At 45.9% G+C, this 18,928-nt stretch overlaps 2 protein-coding genes across 4 annotated transcripts in view; one reads left to right on the top strand and one right to left on the bottom strand.

Moving 5' to 3' along the window:
- The window catches only part of LOC126988249 (phenoloxidase-activating factor 2-like), a 154,081-nt gene that overhangs the window by 97,370 nt on the left and 37,783 nt on the right, over nucleotides 1–18,928 (top strand). The window lies entirely within an intron of this gene.
- LOC126988301 (phenoloxidase-activating factor 2-like) lies at nucleotides 2,069–5,383 on the bottom strand. Its single transcript, XM_050846363.1, has 4 exons — nucleotides 5,267–5,383; nucleotides 3,793–4,140; nucleotides 2,923–3,126; nucleotides 2,069–2,651 (listed from the first exon to the last, which is right to left on the bottom strand). The coding sequence occupies exons 1-4, from the start codon at nucleotides 5,381–5,383 to the stop codon at nucleotides 2,484–2,486; spliced, it is 837 nt and encodes a 278-aa protein (XP_050702320.1). The 3' UTR covers nucleotides 2,069–2,483.

Raw genomic sequence — 18,928 nt, 5'->3', positions numbered from 1 at the left:
TCAGGAAGCTTTCAACGCCTTTCTCTCCCTCCTTCCTCCTCCTCCTCCTCCTCCTCCTCCCTTCAGAGTCGGATTATGTTGTCAAGGATCGCTGGAAAGGAGGAAAAGGAGAAGGGGGATAAATGAGGGGAGGAAGGCGAGTTCTGATAAAGGGAAGGAAAGTGAAGGGAAGGAAGAATAAGTAATGATGAGAATGATATATATAAGAGAGAGAGAGAGAGAGAGAGAGAGAGAGAGAGAGAGAGAGAGAGAGAGAGAGAGAGAGAGAGAGAGAGAGAGAGAGAGAGAGAGAGAGATGCAATAAAGTTTGGTGGAAAGGCAAGAAAAATAAAAGAAAGAACAAAAGACGAATTAAGATAGCTGGGAAACACACACACACACACACACACACACACACACACACACACACACACACACACACACACACACACACACACACATATCTGTAAAACGTCAAATCACAAAATCAGGTAAACAGACCGATATAAACAGGTACAGCCAATCAACACACACACACACACACACACACACACACACACACACACACACACACACACACACACACACACACACACACACACAGCAAAACAAAAAACAAAAAATCAAATACTCCAAATAACCACAAAACTCAAAAATATCAATCAGCCTTTTTTTCCACGATTTCCTTTACTCCTGCATCCCCTTCCTCTGTTCCCTTCTCCTGCCCCTTCCCTTTCCCCTTTCCTTCATAACCCCGTGTGTGTTGGACAATTTGATTCCCATTTGCTCCCTTTATCGTCATTTGTTCACCTCCCCGTTCGCCCCTCTCACCCCATCCTCCCTCCCTTAGATCACCAGAGGGCGGGGAAGGTAAGGGCGGGTGAGGGGAAGGGGAGCGAGAATGGGGAGGGGAAGGGGGAGGGGTAACTTAGTGCATGTAGGGGTGCTAATGCGTGGGGGGGTTGGGAGAGGGGAGAGTTGGGAGTGTGCTTTAGTCTCTCTCTCTCTCTCTCTCTCTCTCTCTCTCTCTCTCTCTCTCTCTCTCTCTCTCTCTCTCTCTCTCTCTCTCTCTCTCTCTTTTTTTCTTCTTTTCTTCTCTGCAATCTTTTCTCTTTCCCTTCTCTCCAATTCTCCAATCTTGCTTATCAACTGTGAAACTCCTTTTTTTTTTATCTTCCTCCATTATCCTCTCTCTCTCTGTGTGTGTGTGTGTGTGTGTGTGTGTGTGTGCGCGCAAAACCAGTCATCTACCATTCATCCTCGGTTTTCCTCTCCCGCCTTCGCACCAAACACCTCAGGCCTCATCACACGCCACCACCACAGATATCACCTCACTCCTTCGCTAGTTTAAAAGTATGACTGGGAGATGCAACACATGCTAGAAACACACCCCAGCGAGTCTTTTTTTACTCCGGCACAGTTTTAACTAAATGATTTGCCATAACGACTTGTTTTTGCACGACTCTTTACCGTACTATATTGTTGCAACCGTATGCTTTGACACACCGCCTGGTTTAAATTATCCATTTTAAGTGTCCACCTAAACCAGTATTTTATTTTAAACCAGGATTTGAGTGCGAGCCGTAGAGTGTGTAGACAGACAAACGGCAGTCCTCGTCGACAGACCAAAACGTTAATACTGAAACCTGCATCTGTAAGTACAAGTGTGACTGACCAAGAACACAACGTTTGGTTCGAAAGTCTTGTGGTCAGTTATTATATAGAACAGCCTCCCATTGAATATGATTTTCTTTCTATACAATGGCGTAGAAAACGTTGTATTGCCAGCAGTAACTCTTCCATTTGGATATGTGTTCTCTGGTGTGTCTTTTTTTTTGTCTGTTCTATAGTATGCAGTAAGGGTAGAGTTGGGGGCATAAGCTAAGCTGTGCCTGGTATCTCGTCGCATTGTGCCCTGAGCCTGTGGTGGACAAGAGCCCATTACCCGGGGCACACGGGGAACAGTATTAGCAGGTTTTGGTTGTTTTCTTTCTTGGTTGCCATCGAACTGCTTGGGTTGCTGTAGAGAAACATTGACGACATCTATAATACCGACTAGAATTTATGTCCATGAATCGAATACAATGTGGAAGATACATATTTCTTTATTTAAAAAAACGCATAAGAAATCAGAGTATGCCTGACGAACAGACGGAGAAACAAAACAAAAGTGAACTGTAGGGGGAGCAAAGAATGGCAACTCGTAATCGAAGGTAACAGGATCTGGAGGCTTTACACAACAATACTGAAGGGTGTCGTTACGGAGGATTAGCCGGCAGGGTTCGGTGCCCCCCCCCCCCCCCACACACACACACAAAAAACGGTAATACTGAACAATGATTATGTCAAAATGTTAAAACAAATGTGCTGTAGAGTGGCTGCGAAAATGTTCAAACGTTCAAATGTCACAAAGAAGTTGACATAAAAAGTATACCACATAAAACAACATTTATTCATATTGACAAACGCTAAATAGAAAAAAGGTGAATACATGGTTCTTAGCATTACGAAACTGTTGAAATTCGCAGGTCAAATTTTACACTCATCCCCCCAGCGTTTGAAAAATGATCGTTGATAACCTGGTCCATCCAGGGCCGCGCCTTCAGCACGTCTGCGTACACCCCCGGCACGCCGAGGGTCCCACACCCGATGCCCCACGCCACCACGCCCACCTGCAGGAGAACAATATGAGACTTCGCAGCAGAGGTAGCTAGTAATGACATAGGTACAGGCTCTTTGCCTTCAAACCCTTTCAAGAGGGACGTATCAGTACACCTCACGAACCATTTTTTAAATAATTATCTGCCACTTCTCGTTCCGGGATCACTAGTTTTGCGGGATTTCCACCCCCTTTTTTGGCCTTGAATGTTTCCTTAAGTGTGAAAAAGAAAGAAATGAACGCAGATATGAAAGAAAAAGAGAGCAAGCGAGAGAGAGAATCACCTGCACGTAGCGTCGGGCGTCACTCTGCAGGCGACACGCCAGGGGGGAGCCGCCGTCCCCCGTGCAGGCGTCCTGACCCTCCTTCTGCCCCCCGGCGCAGAGGAAGCTGTCGTGCAGGGTGAAGCGAGGCCCCAGCCGCGTGCCCTGCAGGGCGGCCTGGCACTGGGCGTGGTCCACCACGGGCAGCGACACCTTCTTCATCACCTGCGGGGAGGACAGGTGTGTCTCAGCACGGCCCCTGAGGACTCGTCCGACACCCGATATACAAGTACTTATAAGACAACCCGTCTTGGAGAACCCTCTCTTGAATTACACAATAGAAAACTCTTCACAACACCCGTGCAAACTTCTTACAAGGGTGTGACTCCGCTGAGGTGTGTGCAGGTTTTTCAACCAAAATTACGCACGACAGTATTGCCGGGCATGAGGCCGCTCAACTTGGGCCTTAATTTCACTACATTAAACACTCCACGAGACCTTCTGTATGTGTGCTGCACACCTGGTGAAGGTGAGGTGTTTCTCAACGCAGTCAGGTGAATCCTGCCGGGCAAAGCTTGGCTCAACATTCTCCTCCACTCTCTCAGGTAAAGCACCTCAAGAAACCTTTTCTATATATGGCTACACATAATAAAGGTGAGATGTTCACAGATGTTTCTCAGCGTGGCTTATGTGAGCAATGACAGACAGGTAACCGTTCAACATGCTTCTATATTCCATCACATACCACCCACACTGAAACCATCAATATCCATACACATATATGCACGTGTCAAAGATGAGCCGTGTGCTGGTGTTTGACGTGCACCAGAAGTATGCTCTTAAGCAAGGCCCGACTGAACCCTGGTACGCTACACCATCATAGAAACTTACCCTCTGGAACTTGGCTTTCTTATTGAAATCCGTTTTGCCCCAGCCGGAGACGACGCAATCATCGCTCACGTAGTCCTGAAGTTTGGACGGAAGGCAGATGGTGTTAACAGTGGCGCCGAGCACCGCGGGTTGGTCCAGCACCAGCAGCGCCACGTCGTAGTGTTGCTTCACCTTGTGGTAGCCGGGGTGGAACAGCACCTCCTTCACTTGAATCTCCTGGTGGGGCACCGCCTCCGTCTTCCCCGCCAAGTTCCACTCCCCGAGATGAACCTTCAGGTGGTCAGCAGTGTAGCTTTTGTTTCGAGGATAATGGTAGGGAGCAAGGGAAGGAGTAAGTGTTACCACTGGCTAAAATGTATGAGAAAATGAGAACAAAGAGTCGGCAAGATGCCAATCGGCAAAGATCAGTTCCTGTTAACGTAAAACTACATGTCAAATGTATGGGTCGAGGCTCGCGCCCCGACCTCTACTTTTTAATTTGTTTCTGGCAAAAGATATTTTTTAGTGGGGGGAGGGGGTGCAAACCCCTTCCCCCAACCGGCCCAGATCAGGGGCTGGCCTGACTGCTCACCATAGGGCAGGGACGCAGGACCCCTGGGAGAACTAACCCCCGGTTACCCAAATATTTTAACAACGAAATCGCAGATATCGATCAACGGAAACAGGAGAGTGGTCATTTTCCGTTCTGAAATAGAGGAAAATTGTGTATGAACTCATACACTCATACCTTACAAGTATTAGAGCAAGAACAACCAAGAAAAAACGGCTTCCAAAAAAGAAACAAATATACATGCAGTAATGCTGGTGTTGTCTCCTTAAACTTAACCATATACACCCACAGCGAGCCAAGCTTCTTGTACCAGCGCCTCAGCTCAAAAGTTTAAATTTGATTTTTTTCCCCATGTCGCCAAATCCCGCCCCCTTAAGTTCTCAATTTGTAGGTCGTTCACTGTGCCGCCCCAGGCTACGTTCCTTTAACGTAATGAAGCAAAGGAGCCCGCGCTGCTCTATGAAGCCAGGAACTTTAACGAACTCTAAATCCAAGTCATGGGCTTTTGGCTGTTTTTGACAACTGCATGGACTCTCTCTCTCTCTCTCTCTCTCTCTCTCTCTCTCTCTCTCTCTCTCTCTCTCTCTCTCTCTCTCTCTCTCTCTCTCTCTCTCTCTCTCTCACTTGAGCATGGAGTGTGCCACGGTGAGGACCACCTGGGGGTGAATCAGGGACCCGCCAGCAGTGTACAAAGGCGTATCAGATGAACCAAAACCTGGAGACGTGACGATGGCAGCGGCCCAAGGAAACTCTCCGAACTGAGACTGTTGGTCCTGCGTGGGGAAGGAGAACTTAGGGTTAGACGGAGTGAGGGGAAAGAGTAGGAAGGATTGTGCAAATTAGAAGTAAAGGATAACAATGCGTGATGGGTCGTTGGAGGATGTAGGCGACGATGCAGGGACGGGGGAAAAAAGTTACGCTAACCTCAAAGCCAAGGATGGTGCTGCCGACGCCCACGTCGTTCCTCTCGCCACACTGGGGGTTGACGGGTGGCGGGGAGGGGGGTCGGGAGCTGAAATCCACCAGCTGACAGCAGATCATCTGTGGGTCTCCGTTGCAGCCTAAGTTTAAGTTACTGCGAAGATCAAAGGCGACGGACGATTGTCCCTCACCCTCCTCGACTGTTACTGGAGACAGATGTCGGGTCTTAGGCATAAATGTTCGTTTATAAAATCTCTAAATATTTAGTTCCCCAGCCAAGTGTTTGAAGGTGAAGAAACCTGATTGGTGATACGTGAAATAAAGTTTTGTCTTTTACCGTACCACGTGTTTTATGACACACACACACACACACACACACACACACACACACACACACACACACACACACACACTGAAAGAACGCAGGGGCTGAGAGGACATGGAAAGAAACTAAATAAAGGAACCTGTTTGAGTGACTTGAAAAGGTATAGTTTTCCACATAGAAGCGTTAACACATGGAACACCTTGCGGGAAGAGGTGGTGGAGGCGAGGATGAAAGGCTGGATGAATGTAGATATGGAGACGGGACTATTAGACTTTAGCTTGGGCCCGTTAGACTACAAAATAGGTAGATACAAATAGGTAAATACACACACACACACATTCTCTCTCTCTCTCTCTCTCTCTCTCTCTCTCTCTCTCTCTCTCTCTCTCTCTCTCTCTCTCTCTCTCTCTCTCTCTCTCTCTCTCTCTCTCTCTCTCTCTCTCGGTGTACATACTTTTGGCTAGGTTATTGTCCTTGCATTGCCAGTAGGGGACACATTCGCAGTTAGCCGCTGGGGCCGCGTCATGGTTTGCTCCTGATGAAGCAAAAGCGGAGGGTTGGCTGTGGGTTGCTTTGATCGGAGGAAAGATTTCAACACCCGAAGAGGTACAGGAACTGGTATCCTTCCCTTCAGCATCAGCAAGCAAGAGACACTTTAAGTTCTGTTCACTTATCACGGGGTTGGAACGGAAAGAAGGGGCAGAGGGGATACTTTCTTGCTGCCTGTTCTGTCTCGCTAAGGTCACTGAGGAGGATGGGAAGGAAGGGGAAGATTGTTGGGGGAGAGCCATCACCCCTACCACCATTCCCAACAACAGGAATACCTCTCCCCACGCCGATGGAGGCATTATTAGTCTGTGGGGGGGAAAAGACATTATGTACACACACACACACACACACACACACACACACACACACACACACACACACACACACACACACACACACACACACATGCGCGCTCTGTCACTGAATGGAAAGGTTGCGGGAAGATGGCATTGAAGACGGAGGGGCACGTAGGGGGTAGTGGGAAGGCGGGGCAGAAGGAGGTGAGGGAATGTTACAGGAACTGACTAGGATGCCAGAAAGAGCCGCGAAGGATAGAGAAACATGGACAGGTAAGGGAGGGGAGATAATTAGGAGATATGATAGAATGTGACTCTTTGGAAACAATTTGCGGTAAGGAATGAAGGAGAGCGTTGGAGAAAGGAGAAATATGAATTGGAATGGAAAATAAATAGCAATGCAAGAAGAGGGAGAACAGGAATGAGAACAGAGAACAATTTGCAAAGACGGGAGAAGAGTAGCAAAATTGGGAGCATATTGATGAGATTATACATTTTGCCAGTATTTTAGGGAGAAGCAATGAATGAATATGGAATTTTGGTTGCAACGGAAGACTGGATGTAGAAGACTGCTACCGTAATTACCCCAACGTCGACAACCACCACCACCACCACCATCGCCACCGTCCCAACCAGCTATATTTTCATTAACCCCAAACCACACATTAACACGTGTCGGATTTCCACTCGTTCAGTGCTGGAAAACGAATACTACATTGACCTTAACTTCCACTTGACCTCATTTCCAACTCGCAAAGAGAACCTCGGAACCTCCAGCGACGGCACATTTTTGTAGGTGTCAAGAGATATCTGAAACTGTATTGGACCTTTCTCTCTTGGCACCTTACTTTGCTTACTATGTGACCTTGCTGTGCCTTTGACCTTTGACCTTCCTCGCATTCACAAACAGGTTCTCCCCATCGGAATGCATCGTTCCCCAGTGCCTCGTAGTCTTTCCTTAACTTTCTTGATCACAATAAAGTCTTCCACTGCGATGCACTGTCAGCTCATTGCACGTTGATACATCCCGCCGCTCACTCCTCCCATCACGATACAGCCGATCCTCTCAAGATGAAGAAGGACGGCCACAGACGAAAAACCCTGAAGGAAGAGTTGAGAAGTGTGATTCACTCTCTCCTCTACCTGGTGGTGTCCAAGAATCAACTGCTTGCTTCGTCACTTTGCACAGGCCTACCAACCACAAGCACCATCCCTGTGTAGAGGAGGAGAGGTTGCCAACGCGATCCTTTTGTAACATAACCACCCATCCAATGTTTTTTTATATTATTTCGAAGATACGAAGATGCATTTGCCCTGCTCCTAAAATGGATGATTCTCCCATCCTACAAACTATGATCGCCATGTTTTTTATATTTTTTTTAATAGAGTATTAAAGATTATTATTAACATGTAAGTTTTCAAGTGTCCCTCAGCCTTTTTTTCCTTCTATATTTCCTATTTCTTACGAAGAGAGGTTATTATGAAAATTCTCAGGCTACATTAGTTAAAACCTTTCGGATCATTCTTTTTTGCATTTTTTTTAAAGCAGCGTTTTGTTGTTATTAATATTACATAATTTTTGTTTTGCACTAAGACTTCCTCCTTACTCCATCGCCCAAAACAAAATAAAAGAATCCAATGAAATCAGACAGAAAATGAACCTCCCGGAACCCCTGCGTGGAACCTTCGATGCGACTTTCAGTTAGTGGTTAGAGTTCAGAGGTCTTGAGACTTGAGAGAATACATGAATAAGTGTGTTAATTTAAAAGACTGATGATAACAAATGATATGTGAATAGAAGGATGTTAGGTTTTAAAAATGGGATTAATTACCAAGTCAGCAATGTGTGGACCTATATGAATTACAGTAAGGTGCGATTTATATAGATACTGAAGAAGAGCCAACCAGACAGACAGACAGACAGAGACAAACAGCCAGGCAATGAGACGGATACAGACATACAAAAAAAAGTGAGTGGAATGGAGAGAGAGAGAGAGAGAGAGAGAGAGAGAGAGAGAGAGAGAGAGAGAGAGAGAGAGAGAGAGAGAGAGAGAGAGAGAGAGAGACAGCTTCATATACAGACAGGCACAAAAAAGACGAAGCACGAAGAGAAAGATAAAATTCAAGAACACAAACACACGGACACCCGCAGCCACCCACCCACACCCACACTCACCCCCCCCCCACACTCACCCGCCCCCTCCACACACACAGACGCACCCCCCCCACACTCACCCGCCCCCCCCACAGCCTCCCCCCCACACACCCACACCCACACCCATAATCACCCCCCCCCCCCCCCCCACACACACAGGTAAGCTATGGCCGCCACTAATTACACATGAGGCTTCGCGCAACACCTGGCGTCCTGCGGGGCATTAGGGAGGAGGGAAGGTTGGAAGAGGAGGGGGGGTGGGCGACCACCCAAAAAGTAACTCCGCAGCATCAACCCCGTCCATCTCTCTCTCTCTCTCTCTCTCTCATACACACACACACACACACACACACCTTGTAAGAACTACTTGGGTGGCGCCTTTACATGTTGATTACCTGTTGCAAAGGTTAATTACAGGTGAGGCCACTGCGTGTGTTTATTAGAGGGAGGAGGCGGAGGAGGAGGAGGAGGAGGAGAGGTGGAGGAGGAGAAGGAGGAATAAGAAGGATAATGAATGTGGTATTTGGAGGAATGAATCTATGTGTGTGTGTGTGTGTGTGTGTGTGTGTGTGTGTGTGTGTGTGTGTGTGTGTAAATCAGTTTCCAGGTAGATCTTTCGGTTTGGTATATAGTTTCCCGCTGGTAGGAAAGAAGAAAAGGAGGAAAATGAAAAAAAAAGAAAAAAAAATAGGGAGAGGATGGAAGTTAAGTAGGAAGAGGAGGACTGAGAGGAAAGACGAGAGGAAGTAGCGAGGAGTTGACAGAAGGGAGGTAGGGAAGTACAGGAACTAGAGTTAAGACGAGAGGAAGTAGCGAGGAGTTGACAGAAGGGAGGTAGGGAAGTACAGGCAGTAGAGTAAATTTACTAGTTCATTGTTAATTGTGCGTTGTGTGCTTGCTAAGTCCCGACCCTGGAGAAGTAAGATCGTATCGTCTCCTTAAAGGCAGAATTTATTATTATTTTTATTATTATTATTATTATTATTTTTTTAGAGAGAGAGAGAGAGAGAGAGAGAGAGAGAGAGAGAGAGAGAGAGAGAGAGAGAGAGAGAGAGAGAGAGAGAGAGAGAGAGAGAGAGAGAGAGAGAGAGAGAGAGAGAGAGAGAGAGAGAGAGAGAGAGAGAGAGAGAGAGAAGGAAGGAAGGAAGAAAGGGGAGTGGAGGAGGTCAGAGGGGAAGGAAAGAGAGAAGGAAGGAAGGAAGAAAGGGGAGTGGAGGAGGTCAGAAGGGGAGGAAAGAGAGAAGGAAGGAAGGAAGAAAGGGGAGTGGAGGAGGTCAGAGGGGACGCTGGGCGATACAAAATGAGATGGGAAAGTGAGGGAAAAAGGCAATTCAATTCATCGTGAGCGTGTGAACTTGGTGTGAGGATTTCCCACAGCTAGAGAGGGAGAAGCGGCGGCGGGTTAGGGAAGGTGTGGGAAGACAGGTGAGGGAAAGCCAACAGGTGAATGGGAGTATTATAAGGGGAAGTTGTATCGGGGTGAGTGTCTGGAAGGAATGCGAGAAGGGAAACTAAACTATGGGTAAGATTTGTGATGTGAGGCTGATTTTTGAAGGTGTGATGGACAGAGCGGGTAGTGGTTGTGGCGAGCGTGTGGGTGAATGTCTTTTTGTTTTGGATATACTAAAGGAAAGAACAAAAATATTCTACGAAACTAATGAATTGTTGTCTTTATTTTGAGGGTAGAGCAAAACGTTTTTTTTTTATGCAATTGGATGGAGAGCTACACACACACATACACACACACACACACACACACACACACACACACACACACACACACAGAGAGAGAGAGAGAGAGAGAGAGAGAGAGAGAGAGAGAGAGAGAGAGAGAGAGAGAGAGAGAGAGAGAGAGAGAGAGAGAGAGAGAGAGAGAGCGGAACATACTGTACTCACAATGGTACCCGAGAAAAATCCCAAAGAAGTACCAGAATTAGCTTGAGACATCTTGAAAGACTGCTCCCCTTCCTGAAACTCATCACCAGAAAAAACATGGAAAAGAAAGGCAGAATACTTAATTAAGCAAAGAGAGAGAGTGAACAAGAGGACACTGGCAGTAAAACAGTGAAAATTGCAAAAAAATAAAAAAGTCAACATAACGTAATAATATGAAGAAAAACCAAAGAGTTTTAAGACTTGCAAAGAAATTATATATGCAACTCGTGTGTGTGTGTGTGTGTGTGTGTGTGTGTGTGTGTGTGTGTGAATAGAGATGAAACCAAATCTACCGTTGCCCTCTCCTCGACCTACCTTTCTCTACTTCCTCCCCACCTCTTCCCCATCCTCCCTCTCTCCTTCCCTCTTACCCATTATCCTTCCAACTTATCCCTATCCCCTCTTCCATTACGCACTTTCTTCCTTTTCTTTCCCTCCCCCATCATCTACCTTCCTCGTTTCATCTCTGCCTAATCTTACCTCCAACCCTTCTAACTTTCTTCTTCCCCCTTTTATCCCCTCAACCACTTTTTCCTCCTCCCCTCTGTTTTATCCCATCCCTTCCCTCATCGTCTTCCCTTCCTTCCCCTCCCACCCTCCTTCCTTCCTTCCTCTTTCCTCTACCCTTCTACTTCCTTCTCCACCTCTCCCTACTCCACTTTCTCCTACCCCTTCCCGACTTCGCCTTTCTATCTACCTCCTCTGACTTCCCTTGTTAATGAGTTACCTGAGCGGGTGGGGGGGCTACACACCTGTCCTTCCTCACCTGCACTCCCGGGCTTTAAACGCCATCGACCCCTTGACCTTCGAGACTTCCGGAAAATGAGGAGCAGGAGGAGGAGGAGGAGGAAAGAGGGAAAGGAAGTCACTGAGTTGGTCGGTTAGGTTTCAACGGCTGCTTGGTGTGTGTGTGTGTGTGTGTGTGTGTGTGTGTGTGTGTGTGTGTGTGTGTGAAAACTGAATGGCCAGTCACTTCCATTCAAGGCAATTACAACAACATCCTAGTACTGCTCATTTATCCTAGACCATTATATATTGCTTTCTACATCATGCTATTCAATTATGATTACCAAACTCTAACCGAGACATAGATTTTACATTGTCTTGCGCTAGAAAACACCATAATGATAGAAATACTTATATGCAGTATATTGTTAATGGCAATTTTAATAACTGTTTATATTAATTTTACTTTCTTCCGCACTTACAAACATATGACTAAGATAGGGGTAAAGTATAAGTGTTATTCTGTACAGTAATGTATATTGGTTTATTTTGCTTTGTTCCGAGCTAAAGACTTCACTACAGGGCAAGGAATATACGAGTGTGAATTATTGTGCTTTAAGGGTTATGAGCGGGGCGTCTGCGTCATGAAAAATATATGACCATAGAAGCAACGACCCTCAGCGGCGAAGGAAGTTGGTTGGGTCCTCGAGAGCGTTGTCAAGCAAGGGAGAGATAAGGCAAGTGAAGGTGCTGAAGAATGTTGTCAGTGGCTCCTGGGAATGTAACGAGAAGAGGAAAATATTACAAGGTCAGTGACTTGAATTCTCGTCAGCGAAACACCTCCCTCCTCTCTGCAAAACATTTTTTTTTCTTCATATAAAAGTGTGAATCGATAAAGCTCTAGAGTGGATGGAATTGTTTGCCGCTTGGTCAGTGACATGGATTCTCGTCAGCTCCTATTCATTTCATCATGATGCAAAACAAAACAACACAAGATACATGGCAACATCACGGCCTATTAGACACAACAGACAAGATACGCGCTAACTGCATGCCTCCCCGACTTTCTACTCATGCTCATCCCTATACTGTCCAGACTCCTTATGCAAGAGTTAACCAGCATCTTCACTCTTTCATCCCTCACGCTGGTAAACTCTGGAACAATCTTCCTTCATCTGTATTTCCTCCTGCCTACGACTTGAACTCTTTCAAGAGGAGGGTATCAGGACACCTCTCCTCCCGAAATTGACCTCTCTTTCGGCCACCTCTTTTGATTATTTTTTTAGGAGCAGCGAGTAGCTGGATTCTTTTTATTATTGTTTCCTTTTTTGTGTGCCCTTGAGCTGTCTCCTTTGTTGTAAAAAAGAGAGAGAGAGAGAGAGAGAGAGAGAGAGAGAGAGAGAGAGAGAGAGAGAGAGAGAGAGAGAGAGAGAGAGAGAGAGAGAGAGAGAGAGAGAGAGAGAGAGAGAGAGAGAGAGAGAGAGAGAGAGAGAGAGAGAGAGAGAGAGAGAGAGAGAGAGAGAGAGAGAGAGAGAGAGAGAGAGAGAGAGAGAGAGAGAGAGAGAGAGAGAGAGAGAGAGAGAGAGAGAGAGAGAGAGAGAGAGAGAGAGAGAGAGATAGCGAGAGAGGAGAGAGAGAGAGAGAGAGAGAGAGAGAGAGAGAGAGAGAGAGAGAGAGAGAGAGAGAGAGAGAGAGAGAGAGAGAAGCAGCTGTAAGTAGCGGAGTGTGACGCGTCGAGAGGCCGGAAGAGGATGCAAGTTCAAGGCTTAGTCAGAAAGCGTGTCGTGGCGTGCCTCAGACGGCTGCTTAGACCACTACTGTTGGTGGGGTAAGGAAAGAGAGGGTCCTGCGGTCGTGGGTCGTGACAGGTAACGGTTGGCTGGCTGGTGGGTCAGTCGAGGGATCCAAGTTGGCCGCTTAGGATCGGAGGCGAGGTTTAAGATTTTCTGGTTAATTAGCATTGTTGGCGTTCTGAACATGGCGACTGATTGAAAGAAAAGTATTTAGAGACATAAGCCAATAGATAGATCATAAATATAGCATGTTGGCGTTGTGGACACGGCGACTGATTGAAAGAAAAGTATTTAGAGACATAAGCTAATAGATAGATCATAAATATAGCATTGTTTGCGTTGTGGACACGGCGACTGATTGAAAGAAAAGTATTTAGAGACATAAGCCGATAGATAGATCATAAATAAATAGCAGTTGATTTGTATTTGGTTAACTAACTAGACTGATAGGCAAATAGGTAGGCTGGAAGGTTGACAAAGATAGACAGATAGGTAGATAGATATGGATAGGTGGATAGATAGACAGGTAAACGAATGGATGTTGATACAGCTTATGATAGACGGTGTTAACAGCCATTGGTAACGCTCAAAACAGAGAAACTGACTGTGAAAGCGGCCTAAGTAGACTAAATGGCTTGGTTAAAAAATGCCTGCGTCCCTTATTATAAAGATATCTTTGTTACACAGCAAATGAGGCAGCGCAAGGCAAAATACAATATAATGAATGAAAAGCCCGCCAAATCGCAATTCCCGCAATGTGAAAAGCAGAACAACATCCAAAATCAAAATAAAATATAGTTGCAAGTTATTATTTTTTTAACTGTGAGGATGAGGCTGTGGTGTGCGAGGCAGACAGACAGACAGAGAAAGATCAAGACAGACGGAAAGACAAACATATAGGGAGACAGACAGACAGACAGACAGAGAAAGATAGACAAAGACAAATGGAAAGACAGACATATTGGCAGACAGACAGACAGAGAAAGATAGACAAAGACAGACGGAAAGACAAACATATAGACAGACAGACAGACAGATAGACAGAGAAAGACAGACAAAGACAGACGGAAAGACAAACATATAGCCAGCCAGACAGACAGACAGACAGACAAAGAAAGACAGACAAAGACAAATGGAAAGACAAACATATAGCCAGACAGACGGACAGACAGACAAACACACCAAAAGACATTACAACAGACAGACAGACAAACACTAGACAGGCCAACAGACAGCAGCAGATACAGGACAACAGCCAACAATTACTGAACTAAATAAAAAGAGCTGTCAGATGTGGTCCCTAACCCTTGTCCACCTCCTCGCATACCTTCCCGCGGCGGTGATTACAGGTGAAACGTAGGTGGCCAGGTGACTTACGTGACTCCCTGACTAACACAGTGGCTTACCTCAGCGGCTGGTAGGATTGGCCCACTGCCCTGTCCTCCTGAACCCTAATTCTTTGTTTCCTGTTTCTCTTCTCTCGTTGCCTCGCTTATTTTCCTTTGTTTTGTTGATTTATGGTTTCCTTTTTTTTTTTTTTTTAGGTGACTGACTTTTTGGTGTTTTAATTAATCTCCATTCTTTGTTTTTTAATCCTTTTTTTTCTTTTCATCCTTTTCTTTTTGTTTCCCTTCAACTTCCATTTCATTTCCTTCACCTTCCTTTTCTTCCCGTTTACCTTCCAATTACCTGCATTTTCCTTTTCCAATAATTACCTCCACCTCTATTTACCTTTCTCTCCTTTATTTATCTTCTCAATTAGCCTTATCTCTGACCTGACCCGTGACTCGCAAAATTCATTCCTCTCGCTGATTCTTCTTAAGGCTACTCGCGTTCCCTTCGTCATTAAATGGTTCAGGAGTTCGTAGTCAAGTGGACCGTCTCGATCTGTCTTGTTTTGTGTTGACCTTTCCCTCTCCTGTTGACCGGATGCTTAATAGCCCCAGTGGTTCGGTTGTGTGTTAAGTAAAACATTATCCTGCTCACACGAGAGAGATTTACATAGATTTACATAGAAAATCAGACCACACATACCTAAGTGATTCTACATTAATCAGAAGGCTCCAAAACGCTGGATTTCAACTCTAGTTAATATTAAGTTGAAGGAAGTGACGGTCGAACTTGTTTTTAAGAGATAGAGATAGATAGGTAGTTAGGTGGCTCGTTTGACACACACACACACACACACACACACACACACACACACACACACACACACACACACACGTTACACACACAAGCTCAGAGGTTAATTACATGCACACACACAAGTTACACACACACACACACACACACACACACACACCGACCCACACAGACACAGTGAGAGAGAGAGAGAGAGAGAGAGAGAGAGAATATCACCTGAACGCCGGCAAAGGGGGGGGGGGGTAGCAGGTAGGACAGGTAGACGTGAGGTATAGGGAAGGGTACAGGATTAACAAACTTGTCCTTGAGGGAGGTGAGGCTGCTCCTTCCTCCTTCCTTCCCTCGTCCTTCCTCTTCTCTTCTTCCCTCTACTTTTTTCCTTCTCTTTTCTTCTCACATTCCTATCTCTTCCTCTCATCTCGTCTCTAACTCTTCTTCATTTTTTTTCTCTTCTCTTGCATTGTCTTCTCCTGTCCTGTCCTCCCCTCTTCTCTCCTCTCCTCTTCTCTTCTATTCTCTTCAACTCTCTTCTTTTCTTCCGTCATATTTCCTTTTTTTTTTCCTTTTCTCCGTTTTCCTCTTCTCTCTTCTTCATTCCTCTCCTTTCTTTTCTTTTCCTCCTTCATCTTTCCCCTTTTTCCTTTTCTCCGTTTTCCTCTTCTCTCTTCTTCATTCCTCTCCTCTCTTTTCTTTTCCTCCTTCATCTTTCCCCTTTTTCCTTTTCTCCGTTTTCCTCTTCTCTCTTCTTCATTCCTCTCCTTTCCTCTCATCTCCTCTTCCTTTCTTTCTTCCTTTTCTCTCCTATTTTGTATTTTCTTTTCTGGTACTACTTCTACCACAACCACAACATCTACCACTACTACTACTACTACTACTACTACTACTACTACTACTACTAATGCTACTACGTGTTCTATAAAATATAAAACCTCCCATTGTACTAAGCAATCATAAAACTTTGGGGACCAGTTTTGCTTTTGTCTGTTAGTTTGTTTATTGATAATTTTATACGTGTGCTCGTGTGTGTGTGTGTGTGTGTGTGTGTGTGTGTGTGTGTGTGTGTGTGTGTGTTCCTACAACCTTCACACAGCACCAAAACCGTTACAATTAGGTCGCACGCAACTCAGAAAGCAGCATGGCAATTAATTAGATGCCTCGCACACTGTTGGACAAAAGTGGTTGGAAGAGAAAGAGGCGGAGGAGGAGGAGGAGGCGAAGGAGGAGGTACGAGGCATGGTAGCTAATCTGGCATTTAGAAGCCTGTTTTAATGGCCTTGCTAACCCTTCCCCTTCCCCTCCTAGTCCTCCTCCTCCTCCTCCTTTTCTTCCTCCTCCTTTTCCTGCTCCTCCTCCTCCTTTTCTTCCTCCTCCTCCTTTTCTTCTTCCTCCATTTCCTCCTCTTTTTCCGCCTCCTCCTCCTCTTCCTCCTCCTCCTCCTACTACTACTACTACTACTACTACTTCTCTTAATTCTCCTCTTCCCAATCCTTCCTCCACTCAGCGGCCAGCCTCTCACTTTGACCTTTTGACCCCTCACTCTCGCCTTCTCCTTCACCTCCTCCTCCATTATCTTTCCCTTCCTCTTCCTCATATGTATGATCATAAAATTCATAATATAATAAACTATATAAAAAATAGTTCATGGGCCTATGCAGCGGGACTTGACACACATATTTGGTTTGCTATATCCCCGCACACTAACCTCACTGACAGTCTTCCTCATCCCCAGCAGGGTAACGTTAAGCTTGGTGATGGGGCGTCTTGTCTCTATTCGGCCCTGAAGTATTTTTGATGAAAGTCCTTTGTTGTGTAGCGATTCAGATTTCAATCAGAATGCCGTTGTTAGTTAAGGCTTTAAGTTATGGAGGGGATGATACTGATGTTGTGTTCGAGAGCTTTTGCAATGTTTACCGTAAGAGAGGACAGACAAAAGGCTAAATGGAAGAGAAGACAGCGCCCGCAAAAGTCTGTCCCTTGAAAAATTAACGTGTGCTATGTCTTGATTTAGTGACTAGACAACCATGTAACTTATATGAGAGATGGCTGCCTCGGGGCGTGACCATATGTTTGTCTATATACGTGATACCGGCTTTGAACGTCCCTAGCGGTCGCTTGGGCGGTATTGAAGCTGTTAAGGTGAACTTTGGTTATTTTGGGTTGTGTCTTGGTAGGTGAGGAGTGGTCAACCGCGGCGACCCAGGAACTGTAGAAGTCAGGATCGAGAGAGTACCAGAGGAGAGATGACGCAAAAGCCTTGAGCGGAACGGAATGGAGCACACTTACATGGGACAGAAGATGGCAAGAGAAGATGGCGCCACTATAAACACCTGTCTGCACAAATACGGGCTGGGGCTGAGTACCATCCAGGCCCCTCAAGCAAACCTACCGGCGCTATAGGTGTAGACGTTAAAAAAAAAAAAAAGTAGTAGAAAACGTTTAAAAATGTCTCTGAACTACAGTGGACTAATGATGGCTGATGATGATGATGACGATGACAATTCCTCCAATCGCACAACGTTAACTATTTATATCCACTCTCGCTCAGGTGGAAGAGTCTTGATTGTATGCTAGCAATACATAACAATCTAGGGAGTCCTACAGCACCCAGACGTCCTCTTGACCTGCTGTGAAGAATGTCTGCCTGGGGATGAAGCCATATGTCTCTTCTCATATCAGGCATTCGTTGAGACTGGCTGGCATGGCGGTCACAGGCGCTGGACCGGTGATATTAGGTTGTCGCTGTTCAGGTAGTCATTACACTCCAGCCGCCCGCCGACCGCCGCTGACATAAACCACTGTTGTGAGTCCTGCCGTCAACAGCTGTCGTGCTCCGGCTGACGCAAGACCGGCGAGGCTCAGACCAGTATTTTCAGACGCTTTCGGCTCTCGTAACAAATATTTACAAATGCCACAAAGCTAAGTCTATATATACCAAGTCAAGTCACTCTGCTTCAAAACTGCGATTGGTACGCGCAGGGGGCGGTTTGGGAGCGGAGCAGCGGGATGACGTCACTTGAAGGTAAAAAAAAAAAATACCCGCCAGTTCAGGGGTGACTAAAGTTGCGGCCGTGTGTGCACTCTGGATGTGGATGCTTGCTTTCTTTCACAGCGCGTTCAGGCAAGCCACTGACGAAAAAAATGTCTTTTTATTGTGCTATTGCGTGACTGTAAATCCAGTGCCTACAAACGGCGGTGTGGGGTGTGAGGGAGGGCATGTTGAAGTGATTGATTTAAATTAGTCCGCCTTTCTTCGTTTTCTCTAAATCCCTGTTTCTACATTATCGAGTTTGGCTCCAAGCAGTGTCACGCATAAACCACGCCTCGGCCGTGTCTCCTCCCACAAACCTGCGTATGACTTGACTTGGTGTATATAGACTAAGGCCCAAAGGAGATTAATCGGGTCTCATGAGTTTTTTTTTTCACGTTTATGGTGCAGAGACGTTGTCAAGCTATCATTATGCTCATCGAAATATCTGTGAAAATACTCACAACCTCTACAAATGTCTGAACAGTTGTGAGTGTGCAAGCCGCGAAATGTTTGAGAATATGGCCCTCACAAATTAGTATCGTTCCCAGTGGTGTCGGTGCTTCGTGGTGCAGTGGTTAGCACACTCGGCTCACAACCTAGAGAGCCCGGGTTCGATTCCCGGGCGGAGTGGAAAAATTGGGGCGGCTTTTCCGATACCCTACGCCCCTGTCCACCCAGCAGTGAATGGGTACCAGGTATTAATCGGGGGTTGT

Source organism: Eriocheir sinensis, chromosome 68 (assembly GCF_024679095.1).
Source record: "Eriocheir sinensis breed Jianghai 21 chromosome 68, ASM2467909v1, whole genome shotgun sequence".
In the NCBI taxonomy this organism is placed as follows: Eukaryota; Metazoa; Arthropoda; class Malacostraca; order Decapoda; family Varunidae; genus Eriocheir; species Eriocheir sinensis.
This window is presented reverse-complemented; position numbering and strand designations above follow the sequence as displayed.

Coding starts and splice junctions, on each gene's coding strand:
- LOC126988301 (XM_050846363.1), bottom strand. CDS start 5,383: ATGATCTGCTGTCAGCTGGTGGATTTCAGCTCCCGACCCCCCTCCCCG. Junction 3,127..3,792: donor AGAAAGCCAAGTTCCAGAGG/GTAAGTTTCTAT, acceptor TCCTCCCCGCAG/GTGATGAAGAAGGTGTCGCT. Junction 2,652..2,922: donor ACGCCCGACGCTACGTGCAG/GTGATTCTCTCT, acceptor GTTCTCCTGCAG/GTGGGCGTGGTGGCGTGGGG.